Source organism: Leucoraja erinacea, chromosome 2 (genome assembly GCF_028641065.1).
Source record: "Leucoraja erinacea ecotype New England chromosome 2, Leri_hhj_1, whole genome shotgun sequence".
Taxonomy (NCBI): domain Eukaryota; kingdom Metazoa; phylum Chordata; class Chondrichthyes; order Rajiformes; family Rajidae; genus Leucoraja; species Leucoraja erinaceus.
In genome coordinates this window covers 134,453,246-134,473,531 of record NC_073378.1, presented here as the reverse complement: position 1 = coordinate 134,473,531, position 20,286 = coordinate 134,453,246, and the positions used below count along the sequence as shown (strand labels likewise).

Genomic DNA, 20,286 nt, shown 5'->3' with positions numbered 1-20,286 from the left:
GAGAATGTGATAATAATGAAATGAACTGTATAAAGATAGAAAGCATCTCCATCTTCTGTGTGCCTCTAGGGGACCTCAGAGGAGAGGCACCTATTCTGCAGAATATGAAATTAATAAAAACACTTCTTTGTCTGAATTTGTCTCAAGAGCATTTGTGATTTTTGAATCTTAATACTGAAGATATGAAGGTGAATTAGGTGTCAAATTAAACTTCTTTTTATCCTTTATCTGTTGGCGTAAATTGCAGACTTGATTTTTTTAAATCTCAAAATTTTGTAACATTGCTAGATATTACTATGATGATCTGAAGGAATCCCTCTCCACAGATGTTGACTGACAATCTGAGGCCCCTCACAACATTGGCCGCAGATATCAAGCAGCTGCAGTTTTCATTGACATTCACCATCAGAATCCGTTTAAAACACCATCGGTTTGTAAGGAGCACTTACAGTGAGCCGTGGGTGGGGTCGGGGCCGAGGGCGGGCCGCTGGGTGGTTGGGGTCAAAGATCCTCTGCTCTAAGATCTTTGGTTGGGGTGGAGGGGAAGATTTATCGGTGGGAACCAAAGGCCGGGGGCGGCGGGCTCCAGCCGGAGTGTTGTCGCGGCTGGACTCGCCTCCCCCTAGCAACGGGGACGAGGGCCCGGCGGACATGACATGACATGACACGGACATGGCGCTGGTGCTGAGGGCGGGCGGCCGCTTGTTGCGGCTCTCTCTGTGCCGCCGGGCGAGCTACACGCAGGGCCAGAGCCCAGAGCCGCGCATCCGCGAGTACTTCTACTACATCGACCACCAGGGCCAGGTAAACTATGTGGGTGGATATCCCCATAAACACCCGGGGGAGAGGGAACAGAGGCATAAACACCCGGGGGAGAGGGTGGATATCCCCATAAACACCCGGGGAGAGGGTGAATATCCCCATAACACCCGGGGAGAGGGTGGATATCCCCATAAACACCCGGGGAGAGGGTGAATACAGACATAAACACCCGGGGAGAGGGTGAATAGGCATAAACACCCGGGGAGAGGGTGAATACAGACATAAACACCCGGGGAGAGGGTGGATATCCCCACAAACACCCGGGGAGACGGTGAATTCAGACATAAACACCCACGGAGAGGGTGGATATCCCCATCAACAACCGGGGGAGAGGGAGGAATTCACACCTGGGGAGAGGCCCCATAAACACCCGGGGGAGAGGGAACAGAGGCATAAACACCCGGGGAGGGTGGATATCCCCATAAACACCCGGGGAGACGGTGGATTCAGATATAAACACCCACGGAGAGAGTGGATATCCCCATAAACACTGAGGGAGAGGCTGACAGAGGCATAAACACCCGGGGAGAGGGTGGATATCCCCATAAACACCCGGGGGAGAGGGAACAGGCATAAACATCCAAGGAGAGGGTGAATATCCACATAAAGACCCAGGGAAAGTGAGATTACAGACGTAAAATGGGTGAATATCCCCATAATCACCCAGGCAGAGGGTGCATGAGGAAAACACACCTAGGGAGAGGGTGAATACAGCCATAGGGGGGTTGCACGTAAGGTCACTGGGGTCATAAGGCTTGATGCACGGAGCCGCTAAATCCAACTGGAAGACATACGTAACTTCTGGTATATGTTATTAATGCTAGAAACGTGTACTTTCCTACCTGTTAAAAAACCGCCAAAATGTTGAATTTTTGTGCTGAAAAACATTGTGGGAGTCGGGGTGAGTGTGAGAGACATGTACCCAACTTTAGAATTCCAAAAGTGAAGCGAAATGAAGGTAAAGAGAAGCCAGAGCTGAAGGGACAACAGCAGCTAAAGTGCTTGGTAAACGTTGGCTGTGCAGATATCGGAATTGAAAATATTGGGAATTATTGCGTTTGCTCACTGCATTTCATCCAGTAAGGCATTATTTGTGTTTTTTCTTGATTCCTTTGGTATCTAAAAAGTCTCAGAAATGATAAATCTGGCTGTAAATTTTGCTTCAGAGGCGTTTTCTTTTTATATGTAAAAACGCACTTGAGAACCATGGGCGATTTTAAAAATTTACAGCCAGATTTATCACTTCTGAAACTTTTTAGATGCCAAAGGAATAAAGAGAAAAACACAAATAATGCCTTAGTTGATGAAATGCAGTGAGCAAACAGCCAATGTTTGCCAAGCACTCTGGCTGTTGTTGTCCCTTCAGCTCTCGCTTCTATCTACTGTCATTTCTCCTCACTTTTGGAATTGTGAAGTAGGCTAAATGTCTCTCACGCTTATCCCGATTTCCATAATTATTTACAACGTAAAAATTGACAATTTCGGTGGGTTTTAACGGGCCCGCGACGCTGGAAACAATGGTGAGTGCTTACCTGCAGTTCATCGCGTGTACTCCATTTGGCGTAGCGTAGCAACAGTGCGGGTCATGGGTTGTGACTGCCGTGGAGGGTGATTATCCCCATGAGTTCCCTGAGTGTTTCTGCTGGTGGTCTCGCTTCCCCCTAACAACTGGGTTGAAGGGACAGGGGGCAGTAGGGGACTGGGGTGATCTAAAAGGATCCGGGGACAAAAACACCTGCAATTGAGGGGAGATAACTGGCAGGAAAACATGAGGGGAAAGGGTGAAGCAGGAGCTGGCAAGTGACAGGTGGATCACGGGGAGGGCGGGTTGATTTGAGGATGAGTCGGGAGGGGAAGGGACAGGTGGAGGTGGTCACTGAGGCTGGAGGAGGTCAGTGGAGAAGTCAAAGGGGTGCAGGTGGTAGAAACTGATAAGAAACATCCCTCTCTCTGGTTCTACATTTCACTTGGTGCGGAGTGAAACATAGAACCAGTGAGAGGGAATGGTGGGTGAAAGGGAACATGGTGATGGGGACAAGAAATGGGGGGGCTGCGTTAGGGAGGGGTGAGTGATTAGCAGATGGAGAGGGGTAAGAACTGTATGAGGAGGGTTGTCCGTGTGGGAAGAAAGGTGCGAACTGGGGAATCATAGAAACTGAGTAAATGAGAAGGAGGTGGTTTATGGCCTTGAGTTTTTTGTTTAGTTTATTAGTGTCACATTTACCGAGGTACAGTGGAAAGCTTTTGGTTGCATTCTATCCAGTCAGCGAAAAGACTATATTTGATTACAATCAAGTCGTCCACAGTGTACAGATACAGGATATTGAGTACAATGCTCAGTGTAATATGAAGACCAGTAATGTCTGATTGAAGGGTCTCGACCCCAAACATCATCCATTCCTTCTTTCTAGAGATGCTGCATGTCCCCCTGAGTTACTCCAGCTTTTTGTGTCTATCTATAATGTCTGATTAAAGATAGTTTGAAGGTCTCCCATGAGGTAGATGGGAGTTTAGGTCCACTATCTAGTTGGTGAGAGGACTGTTTAGTTGCTTGCTAACATCTGGGAAGAAATAGAATGAATGAATAAGTTTATGAATGAATAAGTTTATTGGCCAAGTATTCACATACAAGGAATTTGCCTTGGTGCTCCACCCACGTGATAACATGACATACAGTGACAGTTACGAATGACTCATAAAACACTAAACATTAATAACAAAAACACACCATTGATCAAACATGTGAACCAAACAAAATACCAGAGCAAAAGAAGGCTATTGAGTAGAGCTACTACTCGTGGGAAAAAAACAGCTTTTATGTCTGGCTGTGGCAGCTTTGACAGTCCAGTCTTCCAGAGGGAATTGATTCAAAGAGTTTGTGGCCAGGGTGAGAGGGGTCAGAGATGATCTTACCAACTCACTTCCTGGCCCTTGCAGTGTACAGTTCGTCAATGGAGAGAAGGTTGCAGCCAATAACCTTCTCAGCTGATCGGACGATTTGCTGCAGCCTCCGGGTGTCGTGCTTGGTGGCTGAGCCAAACCAGACCATGATGGAGAAGGTGAGGATAGACTCTACGATGGCCGTATAGAATTGGACCATCACTGCCAGTGGCAGATTGTGCTTCCTCAGCTGCCGTAGGAAGTACGTCCTCGGTTGTGCCTTTTTGACTGTGGAGTCGATGGTAGCCCCCCACTTAAGGTTCTTGGATATGATGGTTCCCAGGAACTTAAAAGACTCCACAGATGTGACTGTGGTGTGTTGATGGTGAGTGGGGTGAGGGGAGGGGGATCTCTCCTAAAATCTACTATCAATTCCACTGTCTTAAGAGCATTGAGCTCCAGGTTGTTGTGATGGCAACAGGACATCAGCTGTGACACTTTCTGTCTAGGCAGATTCCGCCCCATCCTGGATCAGCCCAATCAGGGTTGTGTCGTCTGCAAACCTGAGGAGCTTGACAGAGGAGTCTGTGGTGGTGCAGTCATTGGTGTAGAGAGAGTAGAGGAGAGGGAAGAGTACGCAGCCTTGCGGTGCGTACTCCCTGAATGTGGAGGTGTGTGTTTTCACTCTTCTGTACCTCTTGCCTGATGGGAGAGGGGAGAAGAGCGATTAAGTGAGGTGAGACTGGTCCTTGATTATGCTGCTGTCCTTGCCTAAACAACATGAAGTGCAGATGGAATCAATGGAAGGGAGTTTGGTTTGCGTGATGGTCTGGGCTATGTCCACAACTCTGCAATTTCTTGCTGTCTTGGATGGAGCTGTTCCCAAACCATGCTGTGACACAGCCCAATAAAATGCTTTCTACGGCGCTTTAATGCTTTTTGGCTTGCAAGCTCTTGCGCCACTGTCCTTTTCGACCTCTACTCCATTAGCTGCAGAACACATGGATAAAGGGTTTAAGAGGGAACCGCAGATGCTGGAGAATCGAAGGTTACACAAAAAAGCTGGAGAAACTCAGCGGGTGCAGCAGCATCTATGGAGCGAAGGAAATAGGCAACGTTTCGGGCCGTCTGAAGAAGGGTTTCGGCCCGAAACGTTGCCTATTTCCTTCACTCCATAGATGCTGCTGCACCCGCTGAGTTTCTCCAGATTTTTTGTGTAACATGGATAAAGAGGTATGGGGAGAAAGCTGGATCAGGGTATAGAATTTGGATGATCAAACATGATCACAAGAAATGGCAGTGCAGGCATGAAGGGCCAAATGTTTTTTTTTTAATCTTGTTTCTAGTCATTGAGATGTTAAGCAAGCCTGTTAGGCTGTGGGCCGAGCATTGAAAATGTGTCTAGAATTTAACTTTCGTGACCCATGTCTGGTATCTCCTTGAAATTTGGCACAGATTTAGATAAAATACTAGACCAAGTGCAGACCCGTTGGGTCTGTTCCCCAAAGTGCGGTTGTGTGTGGGGGGGGGGGGAGAGAGAGAGAGAGAGAGAGAGAGGGGGGGCAGGGAGGGGAAGGGAGGGTGGAGGGAAGGGGGTAGGGGTGTGTGGAGGGGAGGGGGTTTAGCGGAGGGGATGGATGGGAGGAGGGGGAGAAAAAGGGGAGAGAGAGAGGAAGAGGAGATGGGGGGTGGATGGGGGGGAGAGGGAGACGATGGGGGGAGGAGAGAGAGAGGGGGGGAGGAGGGAGGGGAAAGGAGGGGGAGGGAGGGTGAAGGGAAGGGGGGTAGGGGTGTGTGGAGGGGAGGGGGGTTTAGGGGAGGGGATGGATGGATGGAGGGGAGAGGAAAAAGAGGGGAGAGAGAGGGGGGGGAAGAGGAGGAGAGGGGGGAGGGGAGGAGAGGGGGAGGAGAGGGGGGGAAGAGGAGGAGAGAGGAGGGGGGAGAGGAGAGGGGGGAGGGGGGTGGGGAGGAGAGGAGGGGGGGGAGGGGAGGGGGGGAAAGGGGGAGGGGGGGGAGGAGAGGGAGGAGGAGGGAGGGGAGTGGAGGAGAGGGGGGGGGAGATGGGATAAGGGGGGGAGGAGGGGATAGCGGAGGAGGGAGGGGGGAGGGGAGAGGGGGGGGGGAGAGAGGAGGGGGGGGGGAGAGGGGGTGGGGGGGGGGGGGGAGAGTGCCTTTTTTACTTCAACCCAAACCCAAACAACCATTTGCAGGCAGTGCTTTTTTACCTCTAACCATATTTTCATTTTCAAACCAAATTAAGGGTACTCGCAGTGCTGTAGACATTTGTCAGTGTCATTCAGAGCTCTGATTGAGGCACACCACTTGCAGAGACTGATTGAGGCACACCACTTGCTTCAGTCTGAAGAAGGGTTTCGGCCCGAAACATCGCCTATTTCCTTCGCTCCATAGATGCTGCTGCACCCGCTGAGTTTCTCCAGCAATTTTGTGTACCTTCGATCTTCCAGCATCTGCAGTTCCTTCTTGAACACTTGCAGAGACTGATTGAGGCACACCACTTCCTGGTGTTATAGTCCCTCCCCCCAGCGGGGGCAGCAGAGATAATGGAGAATTTTGTAAAATCATTAATATCTCTGTCATATTTCATCGATGGGAAAAATCCTTGGCACACATACGGCGGAGGGGGGCTCTGAGCGAGGTGGCCAAAAATGACAGCCGTAGGTGGCGGCGTTCTCTCGGAAATCGCAGCACAGATCGTCAAAACCGGTCAAGAACAGAGTTTTAGTAATATAGATAAATGAGAAGGAATTCATAACTTGTCAGTGTCAAAAGTTGCACACTAATTAATTAAGCTAATTAGAAAATTAGATCAAAAAAGTAAGCGCCATCTAGTGCTCAATGTTCATATTACTCTATGTGGAGCCTAATTCCGTGCTGCGGTCTATTTGAACCATATATTATTATACCTTATATATACGACTGGAGTTCTATATAATTATATTTTATAAAGATATAATGAATATAATTGTGAGTGTGTATGTTGAGTGAGACCGCCGCAGACGTCCCGGGTTTCACCGGCTCCTGAACCCGCCTAATTAATGTGTGAGGGCAGATCCTGTGCGTTCCCCCATTTACTGAACCCCACTGACTGCCAGTGGGCAGAGTGGGGGTCACAGCCATAGTGGGACTGGGGCAGTGCCAGGCTGGGGGAAGGCTAAGGCATCTTCCACTGAGAGGAATATGCCTAACCCTAACCCCAATTCGTTCCCCTTCCAGAGCTGCCTACGGCTGGAGCTGAAGTCGCTTTGGGACCGGCTGCGGGCTCCGTAAGTGTGGCCGCTCAGTGCGTCCACCTCGGCCAGCATGCCCCTCTGGATCATCATGGTGATGATGGTGGGGAGCAGCACTGCCTGCACGCCGCCTTCAGCACCCCCATAGTGCCGGCTCCGTCAGTCCGCCCGCTCGCTCGCTCGCTGCATCACTGGCTGGCCGACAGCCCCGACCTACCCCTCGCAGCACCCACCGGCCTACCAACAGCACCAACCGACCCATAACAGCACCCACTGGCTGGCCGACAGCTCGACCAACCCCTCACAGCACCCACCGGCCTACCGACAGCCCGACCGACCCCTCGCAGTACCCACTCTCATTTCCCTTTCCCCTGACTCTCAGTTTGAAGAAGTGTCTTGACCCGGAATTGCACCTATTCCTTTTCTCCAGAGATACTGCCTGACCCTCTGAGTTACGCCAGCTTTTTGTCTATCTTCGCATTAGTTCTATGTTATCCCACTTTGACATCCACTCCCCACACACTGGTGGAAATTTACAGAGGCCAATTAACCTACAAATCTGCACGTCTTTGGGAGGGGGGAGGAAACCAGAGCACCACGCTGTCACCGGGAGAACATGCAAACTCCATGCAGACATCACCTGACATCAGGATCGACCCGAGTCTCTGGTGCAACGAGGCAGCAGCTCTACTAAATACAAGAGTGCAGAATATAGTATTAAGGTTAGGTTTCAATTTATGATTATATATAGAAAATGTTTGAAATCCATGGTACAGGTAAACATTGAAGTGATGTATCACAAGTTATAGGAGTAGAGTTAGGCGATTAGGCCCATCGAGTCTATTCTGCTATTCAATCATGGCTGGTCTCTGCTTCCTAATCTCATTTTCCTGCCTTCTCCCCATAACCCTTGACACCCGTTCTAATCAAGAATTTGTTTATCTCTGCCTTAAAAATATCCACTGACTTGGCCTCGACAGCCCTCTGTGGCAATGAGTTCCACAGATTAACTAATCTCTGACTAAAGAAGTTCCTCCTCAACTCCTTTCTAAAAGAGTGCCCTTTAATTCTGAGGCTACGGCCTCTGGTCCTGGACTGTCCCACCAGTAGTAACATCCTTTCCACATCCACTCTATCTATGCCTTTAATTATTCTGTAAGTTTCAATGAGATCCCCCCGCAAGCTTCTGAACTCCAGTGAGTAGAGCCCCAGTGCTGTCAAAACCTATCATATGCTATTTTAAGTATATTTATATGTATATATTATATGCATATATATTTATATGTATATATTAATAGTCATAGATTAATACAGCATGGAAACAGGCCCTTCGCCCCAATTTGCCCACACCGGCCAACATGTCCTAGCTACACTAGTCTCATCTGGCTGCATTTGGCCCATTTCTCTCCAAACCTGTCCTTTCCATATACCCGTCTAACTGTTTCTTAAACGTTCCGATAGTCCCTACCACAATTCAAAGTCAAAGTAGCCTTTATTGTCATTCAGACCTTGCGGTCTGAACGAAATTTCGTTGCCTTGCAGTCCTACATATAGTAAAAAATGCCAAAAACACACAATAAACACAAATTAACATCCACCACAGTGAGTTGAATACTCCTCACTGTGATGGAAGGCAAAAAGTCTTAAGTCTTTGTCTCTTCCCTTCTTATTCTCCCTCTGCGCCGAGGCGATCCAGGCTTCGGATGTTGTGACCCCGCCGGGTGATGGTAAGTAATGTCAGTCCCGCGGCTGAATCCAAGCTCCGCAAACGGGCCTGTTCAACTCCGCGGCCTGGGGTGGTCGAAGCCGCCGAAGCTGCGGCCCTCCAGACCAGCGGACGCAGCTGTTGTCGCGGGAGCTCTGGAGAACAGGTCACCAACCTGCGAGCTCCCGACGATGTCGTCCAATGGGCCCGCAGCCGAGTCCACCGGGCCCGCGGCCGATCCTCCGAGGTCGGGTCGCTGCTGCCTCTGCCCGCTCCAAGGTCCAACTACCTCCACCGACAGCTTGTTCCAGATTCCTATTAAATCTTTTCCCGTTCACCTTAAACCTATGTCCTCTGGTCCTCAATTCCCCTAGTCTGGGCAAGAGGCTCTGCTTCTACGGTCTATTCATCTTATGATTTTGTACACCTCTGTAAGATCACCCTTCACCCACCTGTGCTCCAAGGAATAGAGTCCCAGCTTACTCAACCTCTCCCTATAGCTCACACCCTCAATTCCTGGCAACAACCTCGTAAATCTTCACTGTATCCTTTCCAACTTGACAACATCTTTCCTATAACATGGTTGGAGCGAAGTAGCTGAGATGGACGTTCTTGGACAAGAGGTCGAAGCAGACCTGTACCCGGTTAAATAATCTCTTCAACAGATGAGGGAGGAGAAAATCATTCAGCTTTCCTATTCCTGAGATGGTTGCTGCTGCATCTTAGAAGGTGTCCCGTCTGTTGTTGCTTGGCTAAAACTTTGCCAAGAATATCAGGGTGGATCAGTGTGGTTTCAGTGCAGTACCACTGGAGGAGGCTGTGGTGCTATTGTCATATACAACACTAGTTCACTTAACACCGAGTGGGTAACACCACTGAGTTAATCATAACCACCGCACCATCAGAGGTTTGCACTGTGATTCTCCGGCGTCTTGTTTAACACTGGGTTTCAAACACCATGGCTGAAGAAGGGCCCCGACCTGAAACGTCTCCTATACATGTTCTCCAGAGATGCTGCCTGACCCACTGAGTTACTCCAGAACTTTGTATCTTTTATTTTTTAAAGCAGCATCTGCAGTTCTTTGTATCTTCAGCCTGAAAACTTGCCTTCCGTCACCCTCTGTTGTTCCCTCCTGCCATCACACGTCCACACACAGTTCCACTCTTCACCTCCCTGTTCTACCAGATGCTACAATCTGCAGCCCTTTGTTCTCCATTCTTCACCTCCCAGTCTCTGTCGCTATCTCTGCCCTTCCCTCCCCGCCTAATTCCACCCGCCATTCAGCCCCTCATCACCTGAATCCTCTTGCCCCCCACCTCTGTGTACCAGTTAGTTCCCCGTTACTCTTTCATTCCATTTAAAGGATCCTGACTGCAATGTTGCAAGTGCATTTCCCATCACAGATGCTGGCTGACCCGCTAAGTTGCTCCAGCAACTCTCCTTTTATAGCGTGTCAATGCTCCACGAGGATGTGTTCTGGTGATAGTCCAAATAAAGTGCAGGCAGCACCCTTGCCAAAATCATCACACTTGGAGAAATGGGCAGCACATTGGTGCAGCTGATAGAGCTGCTGCCTCGCAGGGCTATTTGTGTGGAGTTTGCACATTCTCCCTGTCACTGTGTGGGTTACCACCGGGTGTTCCATTTCCTCCCATGTCCCAAAAGACATGTGAGTTTGTAAGTTAATTGGCCCTCTGTAAATGGCCCCTAGTGTGTAGGGAGTGGATACCAAATTGGTATAACATAGAACTTGTGTTAACGGATAATCAATGTTTGGTGTGGACTCAGTGGGCCGAAGGTTCTGTTTCCAGGTTGTATCTTCCAATAAATTCAATAAATTATCATCCAACACTTGCTGACCAGCCCTAATCCTTAGTATCTCCAGTATGAGAGAGGGAGTAGACAATTTGGGATTAGTTTTGGATCACACTTTACGGGTGGTACAATGGTGCAGCAGCAGAGTTGCTGCCTCACAGCGCCAGAGTCCCGGGTTCGATCCTGACTACGGGTGCTGTATGTATGGAGTTTGTACATTCTCCCCATGATTGTGTGGGTGTTCCGGTTTCCTCCCACACTCCAAAGACGTACAGGTTTATGTTAATTGGCCTTGGTAAAGATTGTAAATTGTCTTTAATGTGTCAGATATTGCCAGTGTATGAGGATTGCTGATCAGCGTGGACAGGATGGGCCGAAGGGCCTGTTTGCATGCTGTATCTCCATCTCTAAACAATTCCTAGTGTTGGCATGGACACAGTAGGCTGCATGGTCTCCTACTGCTGAAATTAGGAACATATAAATGCTAATTTGAGCAAATGATTCACCACGATAAAATATGGATCCTTGAGTTATAGGGAGAGGCTGGATAGACTGGTACTGTTTTCTTTGTTCAGATCAGTTCAGTTTATTGTCACGTGTACCCAGGTACAGTGAAAAGCTTTTGTTGCATGCTAACCAGTCAGCGGAGAGACAATATGTGATTACAATCGAGCATTACAGTGTATAGATACATGATAAGGGAATAACGTTTAGTGATCACAGATGGTCCGAGGGTCACCAATGAGGTAAATAGTAGTGCAGGACAGCTCTCTAGTTATGGTAGGATGAGCCTAGGAGGCTGAGGGGTGACCTTAATGAGGTGTACAAGATCATGAGGGGCATGCATAAAGTGAACAGTTTTTTCCCAGGGTAGAGCATTTAAAAGGGACTTCAGCGGCAATCGTTTCACTCAAGTTCAGGTGGGTTTATTGTCATGTATCCTTGTATAGGACAATGAAATTCTTGCTTTGCTTCAGCACACAGAACATACTAGGCATTGACTACAAAATAGATAAGTGTGTCCATATACCATAATATAAATATATACACACATGAATAAATAAACTGATAAAGTGCAAATAACAGATAATGGATTATTAATAATCAGAGTTTTGTCCGAGCCAGGTTTAATAGCCTGATGGCTGTGGGGAAGTAGCTATTCCTGAACCTGGTTGTTGCAGTCTTCAGGCTCCTGTACCTTCTACCTGAAGGTAGTTAGGAGATGAGTGTGTGGCCAGGATGGTGTGGGTCTTTGATGATTCTGCCAGCCTTTTTGAGGCAGCGATGGAAGGAAGGTCAGAGCCGATGATGGACTGGGCAGTGTTTACTACTTTTTGTAGTTTTTTCCGCTCCAGGGCGCTCAAATTGCCGAATCCAAGCCACGATGCAACCGGTCAGGATGCTCTCTACTGTGCACCTGTAGAAGTTAGAGAGAGTCCTCCTTGACAAACCGACTATCCGTAATCTTCTCAGGAAGTAGAGGTGCTGATGAGCTTTCTTGATAATTGCATTAGTGTTCTCAGACCAGGAAAGATCTTCAGAGATGTGCACGCCCAGGAATTTGAAGCTCTTGACCCTTTCAACCATCGACCCATTGATATAAATGGGACTGTGGGTCCCCATCCTACTCCTTCCAAAGTCCACAATCAGTTCCTTGGTTTTGCTGGTGTTGAGGGCCAGGTTATTGTGCTGGCACCATATGGACAGTTGCTCGATCTCTCTTCTATACTCTGACTCATCCCCATCAGTGATACGTCCCACAACAGTGGTGTCGTCAGCGAACTTGATGATGGAGTTCGCCCTGTGACTGGCTACGCAGTCATGAGTATAGAGTGAGTACAGCAGGGGGCTGAGCACGCTACTCAGAAGGTAGTTTGTGGAATAAGCTGCAAGAAGCTATAGAAACCGATACGATGACAAATTTCAAAAGACATTTAGACAAATATATGGAAAGGAAGGGTTTAGCTGGACATGGATCAAATGCTGGCAAATGGGACTAGCTCAGAATGCCAACTTGATTTATGAGACCACTCACCAGTTGATGATAAGATGGTGCAGTCGCCTGATAACAGCTGGGGAGAAAATGTCCCTGAATCTGGAGGTTAACATTTTCAAACTTCTGCACCTCTTGCTTGATGGGAGAGGGTTTAAGAGGGAGTTACCGACCGGGGTGCAACTGGTCCTTGATTATGCTGCTGGCCTTTGCGAGGCAGCGTGATATCGCCTTGTGAGGCTGGACATTATACTTTATCTGCTAACACTCCTGATCAGAGTTGTGGATGGTTTAACCAGACCAGAAATGCTGCATGAGTGAACATTATTCTTCTCAGATGCTCAAACTGGTGGGAATGCGGGAGCCTCAGCCCCAGAAATGCATTGATAGTTGGCGAGGCTTAGTCTTAGGCTCACCATCTGTCAGGATTTTGAAATCACCTGGGGATATCTCTGACATTCACATGCATTCAAAAACATGGGTAGTTAGAAGTACTGAAAAGACCCTGCTGAAATCAAACAGGATAATTTTTACACAGACTGTGTGGGCACCTGGAGCGTGCAGTCACGGGTGGTGGTGGAAGCAGATGCGACAGTGGCGTTTAAGATGCCTTCAGATAAGTACATGGATATGGAAGGATATGGAACACATGCAGGCAGAGGAGATTAGTTTAACGGCATCATGTTTGGCATAGGCATTGTGGGCCGAAGGGCCTGTCCTAGTCCTGTACTGTTCTGTGTTCTATATAATTCCAACAAAGAGTGGCTTTAGTTGCATCAAATACCTGGAGAAGTTGAAGTTGTTCTCCTTAGACGGAGAAAGTTGAGAGAAGATCTGAAAGAGATCTTTGGGGTGGCGCAGCGGTAGAGTTGCTGCCTCACAGCACCAGAGACCCGTGGTTCGATCCTGACCACGGGTGCTGTCTGTACGGAGTTTTTACGTTCTCCCCATGGGTTTTCCCTGGGTGCTCCGGTTTCCTCCCACACTTGTTAGGTTAATTAGCATCGGTAAAAATTGTAAATCGTCCTTAGGTGTGTAGGATGGTATTCATGTGTTGGGATCGCTGGCCGGCATGGACTTGGTGAGCCGAAGGGCCTGTTTCCACACTGTATCTCTGAACTAAACTAAACTAAAGATGACTAAAGCCATGAAGAGTTGAGTCAGAATAGAGAGAAAATGTTCCTGCATTAGACTTTCAGGAACAGCAACTTTCCACTGTTATCAGACGACTGAATGATCCTCCCACAAGATAGGGTGTTGTCCCGATCTTCCAACCTACCCCATCGTGGATCTTAGACGTTTGCACCATAACTGTAATGCTGCAATGCCGTAACACTACATGCTGCACTCTGGTATTGTTCTCTTTGCACTGCCTGTTGCACTTGCGTATGGCTTGACTGTACTCGTATATAGTATGGTCTGACTGGATAGCACGCCAACAAAGATTTTCACTGTATCTCAGCACACGTGGCAATACTAAACCAATACCGAGAATCAACAACTCGAGGAATGCGAATGAAGTTGCCTTGAAAGAAGGAAAGGTTACATGTTGACTAAATTTAAGCTTGGGTATTTAGAATCTAGAGGTCACTTCCAGGGGATATAATGGAGCCGGTTTCAACTGTAGCATTCAGAAAGGAGCTGAGTAGGTACTTCATTGGAAAATTATGTTTCTTTGAAGTTGTGAGATGATTTGAAGAATAATTCAAGTAGTCCTCCTTCTCGTACTCCTACTAGTTTCACTGTCCTCCTGATTGTACATTTTCACACCTTACATGCTCTTTATACCCTTCCATATCTCTAGTTTCCCTCTTCCCTGACTCTCAGTCTGAAGAAGGGTCTTGACCTGAAACGCCACCTATTCCTTCTCTCTAGAGATGCTGCCTGTCCCGCTGAATTGAGTCCCTCCTACTCATAGTCCTGACTATTTTCCTTTGAAGTACCTATTCAGTTCCTTTCTGAACGCCACAGCTATACTCAATGAGTTGAATAGCACCTTTTGCACAGTAATCTTTTTGCCATTCTGAGAATATGGAGAATCTTGTGCCGTGAGAAATCTGTCCGAATGTGGAAGATCTTTGGATGGGAAAAACAACGATACAAAAGGGTGAAAGCACGTACCACCAGATTCAGGAACAGCTTCCTCCCCACTGTAATCAGACCATTGAACAGACCTCTCATGAACTAAAGATGTAGTCTCGATCTTCCAACCCACCTCATTGCAGCCCAGCACTTTTTTATCTGCACTTTCTCTGCAACTGTAACACCTCTATTCTGCAGTCTGTTATTTTTCTCTTCGCACAACGTTTAAGGGCCTGTCCCACTTGGCGATTTGTTTTGGCGACTGCCAGCATCTTTGACTGACGCATAAGGTCACTGAAAAATTTGTGGTGTGATGACGTATGACGTGCGGTGTTTTTTCAAGTGTCTCAACATTTCTTTTGTCGCCGCTGGATTTTGAAATGTTCAAAATCTTTTGGGGACACTGATATGACGCCAGCTGTCGCCGAAAACATCGGCAAGTGGGACAGGCCCTTTGGTACCTGTGTGGTTTGATTGTACTGAGATGATTTGGCTGGGTAGCACGCAAAGCCTTTCACTGTGTTTAAGAAGGAACTGCAGATGCTGGAGAATCGAAGGTTATACAAAAAAGCTGGAGAAACTCAGCGGGTGCAGCAGCATCTATGGAGCGAAGGAAATAGGCAACGTTTCGGGCCGAAACCCTTCTTTAGACTTTCACTGTACCTTGCTATACATGACAATAATAAAACAATACCAAAACTTAAATACCTCACTTCAGAGTGAACTACTGTGTGAATCTGATGTTAAATGTGCATAGATAGAGCGTGATACAGCGGTGACTTCCTTTCTTTTTTCTTGCAGCTCTTCCTCGATGACACTAAGGTGAAAAATTTCATCACTTGCTTTAAAGGTGAGTGTTTCCTCACTCAGCATCAGCTGACCCTACCTTAGACTTGAATCAGTGCAACAGAAATAAATATTTAACCCTAGGACTGAACAACATGCCTTAACGCATTAACGTCCACACGTTCAGTCCAGGCACGTGCCGTGAGTAATTACTCATGGTAGGCAGTCAGTCGGCTTTTAAAAAAAAACTTAAACCGCGCATGCGCAGATTGTTCTGTCCATAAAAATAAAAAATAAAAATAAAAACAGTAATAATTCAATTTGCCCAAGGCTTCCTAGTCTCCTTTATTCTGAATTACTACATGGGTGGTGGGGATGAATGGTGATGTCAGGTGGAGAGATGGTGTGAAAAACGGGAGCACAGGGACAAGTTGAATCAGTTGTCATCTAATTGAATGACAACACTTGTTCAAGGGACCAATTGGGGGGAGAGTTCCTTTCACAGCGTGTGGAGAGTCTGTGCCAGGGGTAAAGTTGCGGGGAGGGCAGGAGTGTTGAGAAGGAGGGGGTCGGGGATAATGCCAGTAACTCACCCACTCACCGCTGCTGCGGCACTCCGGGCGCGGAGCCACCGCATTGTAGCCGGGGATAGAAGCAGCTCGGGTGGCTGCGAGCGGCCGCCGGGACCCGACAGCAGAACTGGCCGCCACTTCAACGCCTTCTGCCGGCCCGCTCACCTCTGGCAGTACTCTCCGTCTGAACACCTCTCACCTGCCGCTCGCTTGTCAGCCGCTTCGTGCAAATCCTTAAATTCCCACTGCCGAGTAACCTCAATCGCGCTGTCAGAATTTAAGGATTTGCGGGGAGCAGCTGACATGAGTGAGGCCAGCGAGCTGCAGGATAGAGGTTTTTAGACGGAGAGTTGCCAGAGGTGAGGGGGGCCGGCTGAAGGTGCTGAGGTGGCGGCTGGTTCCTCTGTCCACCCGAGCTACTTCTCCCCTCCCCACCCCCCCCCCACCCCTCCCACAATGCGGTGGCTCCGTGCAAGGAGCGTCACAAGTGGGTTACTGGTATGATCCAGATCCCCTCCTTCAGAACTCTCCTACCCTCCCCGCAACTTTACCCAGACTCCCCAAACGCTGTGAAAGGAGCTCTCCCCCCACCCCCACACTCCGGGAAATACTGTATTTAAAAACATCACCAAGAAATATACTTACCACATCTTTGGTACACGAGCTCCATTCTTCTCCCTCTGTTTCCCAAGATGCACTTAAAATAATGCCAATCCATATTTGAAAACCCCGCCAAGAAACCAGCGCTGCACATGCGCAGTAGGCTGCTGTGCCTTCAGCCCCGCTTGAAATTGACGGCTTCCAGCAGCACTGACGGCACGTGGGCTGCACAGACCTTCAAGGGTTACAAGCGCTGTGGATGAAAGGCACGGAGAATTATGCCTACCTAAGAGATCGATCTCTTAGATAGGCATAATTCTCCCGTGCCTTTACTATTTATATTTAGTAATTACCATGTTATAATTTTAGTCAGGGTAGGCAGTGCCTACTCTGACGGCACGTGCCTGGTTCAGTCTATGTTCACTAACTATATTGAACTAGATCAAGAGGACATTGATTTCAAAAATCTGCTTCTAGGTGTTAGCAGGCACCACCAGACTCAGGAACGACTTCTTCCTCTCTGTTATCAGGCTTCGGAACGGTCCTTCTCTCCAGAGATGCTGCCTCACCCGCTGAGGTACTCCAGCATTTTGTGTCTATCTTGGACTTTGCACGTTCTCACTCTGTCGGGCGCTCTGGCTCTCCCCCATGTCCCAAAGGCGTGCATGTCGGTAGATTAATTGTTTGCTGAAATTGCCCCTTGGTCTAGTTGATTACAATATGGGGGGGGGGGGGGGGGGGGGGGGGGGGGGATTAATAACAATGTGGAGAGAATAAAAATTTGGATAGATTGGTGTAAATGGGGAGTTGATGGCCAACATGGACTCAGCAGGGCCGAAGGGCCCATTTCCTTGCTGTGTCCATCTAAAAGAGCAAGCAGTGAAGAAAGCGAATGGTATGTTAGCATTCATAGCAAAAGGATTTGAGTATAGGAGCAGGGAGGTTCTACTGCAGTTGTACAGGGTCTTGGTGAGACCACACCTGGAGTATTGCGTACAGTTTTGGTCTCCTAATCTGAGGAAAGACATTATTGCCATAGAGGGAGTACAGAGAAGGTTCACCAGACTGATTCCTGGGATGTCAGGACTTTCATATGAAGAAAGACTGGATAGACTCGGTTTGTACTCGCTAGAATTTAGAAGATTGAGGGGGGATCTTATAGAAACTTACTAAATTCTTAAGGGGTTGGACAGGCTAGATGCAGAAAGATTGTTCCCGATGTTGGGGAAGTCCAGAACAAGGGGTCACAGTTTAAGGATAAGGGGGAAATCCTTTAGGACCGAGATGAGGAAAACATTTTTAACACAGAGAGTGGTGAATCTCTGGAACTCTCTGCCACAGAAGGTAGTTGAGGCCAGTTCATTGGCTATATTTAAGAGTTAGATGTGGCCCTTGTGGCTAAAGGGATCAGGGGGTGTGGAGAGAAGGCAGGTAGAGGATACTGAGTTGGATGATCAGCCATGATCATATTGAATGGCGGTGCAGGCTCGAAGAGCCGAATGGCCTACTCCTGCACCTATGTTTCTATGTAAGAGTAACTCAAGCAAACATTGTGTCTTTTTGTGAACTAACATCTGCAGTTCCTTGTGTGCATTTCCCCATCTATCTCTATCCCCAATGCATTTATTGATGGCGGAGTTAAATGACACAATAGGTCAGGCAGCATCTCTGGAGCACATGGACAGGCGATGTTACAGGTTGGGACCTTTCATTATCAGGGCAATTGGTGACTTGGTGAGAAGTCTGTCTGCCTGTGGCCTAAACCTCTCCTTCTGTCGGCATCAAACAGATAAAAAGTTTCTGGTGTTCTTCTTCAAGCAACTGAGGAAGAATGGTACTGAACGCTACCAGGAATTCCCCTACCTCTCCCCCTGCGGGCGGGAGCGGAATTTTGTCCGCTGCGAGGACCTGCCGATTGTCTTCACGCACCTGGTCCGGGGCGACGGGCCGGAGGGAGAGCTGCTGTCCTACGGCGGAGCGGGGGACGAGCTGTCCGTGAACTTCGAGCCCCAGAGGCTCTTCATGCCGGTGAACGGTAGGGTGTATCACCCGGCCCCGGAGAGAACAGGTGGCGTGGGACTGGTCAAGTCCGCCCTGGCCTTTGAGCTTAGCGGCCACTTTGAATACACCAACAGTGGACCAGAAACCGGGCCCCCGTCACACTTCAACTGGAAGGGTCAACGACTCAGGCTGTCCAACGAACTCGCCGCACACATCCAGAATGAAGAGCCCACTTAGAGACATCCTCAATGCTACCCGTGTAGGTTACAATCGGATGAACAGAAATACATTCTCATTTCACAGAGTGGTCGTACAGAATGGAAAACAGGCCCTTTGGTCCAACTCGTCCAACCCAAGTGGCATTTCAATTCAGTTTAGTTTCATTTAGAGATTTTGTTGTTTGTGCGTATGTCAGTGTGTGAGCTGGGTGTGTGTGTGTGAGGGTATGAGTGTGTGTGGGTCTGGGTCTGTGTGCATGTGTGTTTGTTCGTGTGTGTATACGTATTTGTGAGTGTGTGAACTATATGTGGGTTTTTGGGAGTGTGTGCGTGCGTGCGTGCGTGTGTGCGCGCGCGTGTGTGTGTGTGTCACATTGGCCAATCTCTACCACACAGCCTGACATTCAGATTCCCCTCAAACCAGCCTCTCCTTGTCCAGCCACTATTCTGCACAGCCCTGGCCTGCACCGCTCCCGACACTTGTTGTGGCAGTGATGCGGGCTCATTCCCTCAGCACTGACTCTGGTTGGAAGCGTTACTCCACTTGGACAGTTGTACCTCACTGTGGGTTTATTTTGTCTGGCAGCTGTGCGATGAGAACTGTCTCTGTTTGACGTCAGTCCCTGAAGATGAACACTCGTGCATTCAGCGGATAGCAGATGAATGTATTTTCTCACAGTAGCTGTCTGTTTAGATGGCCCTGATTAATGCTTCGTTGGTGCAATAAACAAAATCATTTAATGTTGGATGCTGTGCTAATTTGATTATTCAGCGATGCAGAAGGGAAATTTTTACGCAAAAGATTTATTTTAAATAGTAGTTTAAGTACAGATGCGTAGGAGGAGATCTGTTCCATCAGGGACTTGGATGGAAAATCTTAAAACTGATTTGATCCAGTTTGCCTCCTATACGATTCATATATCCGTTCAGGAACAGGCCCTTTGGCCTACAATGTCCATGCCGAACCTGATGCCAAGTTAAACTACTCTCTGCCTTCACGTGATCTATATCCATTCTGTGCATATCCATGTGCCTATCTAAAAGCGTCTTAAACATCATTATTGTATCTGTTATCACACCGCACTTGGCAGCGTGTTCAAGGCACCCACCATCCCCAAAACATGCAGGTTTGTAGGTAAACTGGCATCTGTAAAATTGCTCCTAATGTCGGTTGACGGGATCGGGAAGCCACCCGAAGGCTCGGCTGACGGCGTAACCGGGAGGGAGCTGGAGAAGTCGGACCTGAGGAGCAAGGATTGGTGGGAGGTGAAACAGCGTAATGCCTCCAGTGCCTTCAGGTCGGCTGCAGGAGGTGCCCCCAGGCCACAAATAAGACAGGAACTGCTCCAGTACATCGAGAGCCCGGGCCGAGAGGACTTTGGACTTTGCATTATGGCGCGCCCACGGTTCACAAGTTATAGGAGTAGAATTAGGCCATTCGGCCTATCTACTCCACCCTTGACACCTGTTGTAATCGATAATTTGTCTATCTCTGCCTGAAAAAATATCCACTGACTTGGCAATGAGTTCCACAGATTAACTACCCTTTGACTAAAGAAATTC

At 48.3% G+C, this 20,286-nt stretch overlaps 1 protein-coding gene across 1 annotated transcript; it reads left to right on the top strand.

Moving 5' to 3' along the window:
* The first annotated feature begins 622 nt into the window (after positions 1 to 622).
* Positions 623 to 19,469, top strand: c2h8orf82 (chromosome 2 C8orf82 homolog). Its single transcript, XM_055649383.1, has 3 exons — positions 623 to 804; positions 15,348 to 15,396; positions 18,294 to 19,469. The coding sequence occupies exons 1-3, from the start codon at positions 673 to 675 to the stop codon at positions 18,740 to 18,742; spliced, it is 630 nt and encodes a 209-aa protein (XP_055505358.1). The 5' UTR covers positions 623 to 672; the 3' UTR covers positions 18,743 to 19,469.
* The last annotated feature ends 817 nt before the right edge of the window (positions 19,470 to 20,286 follow it).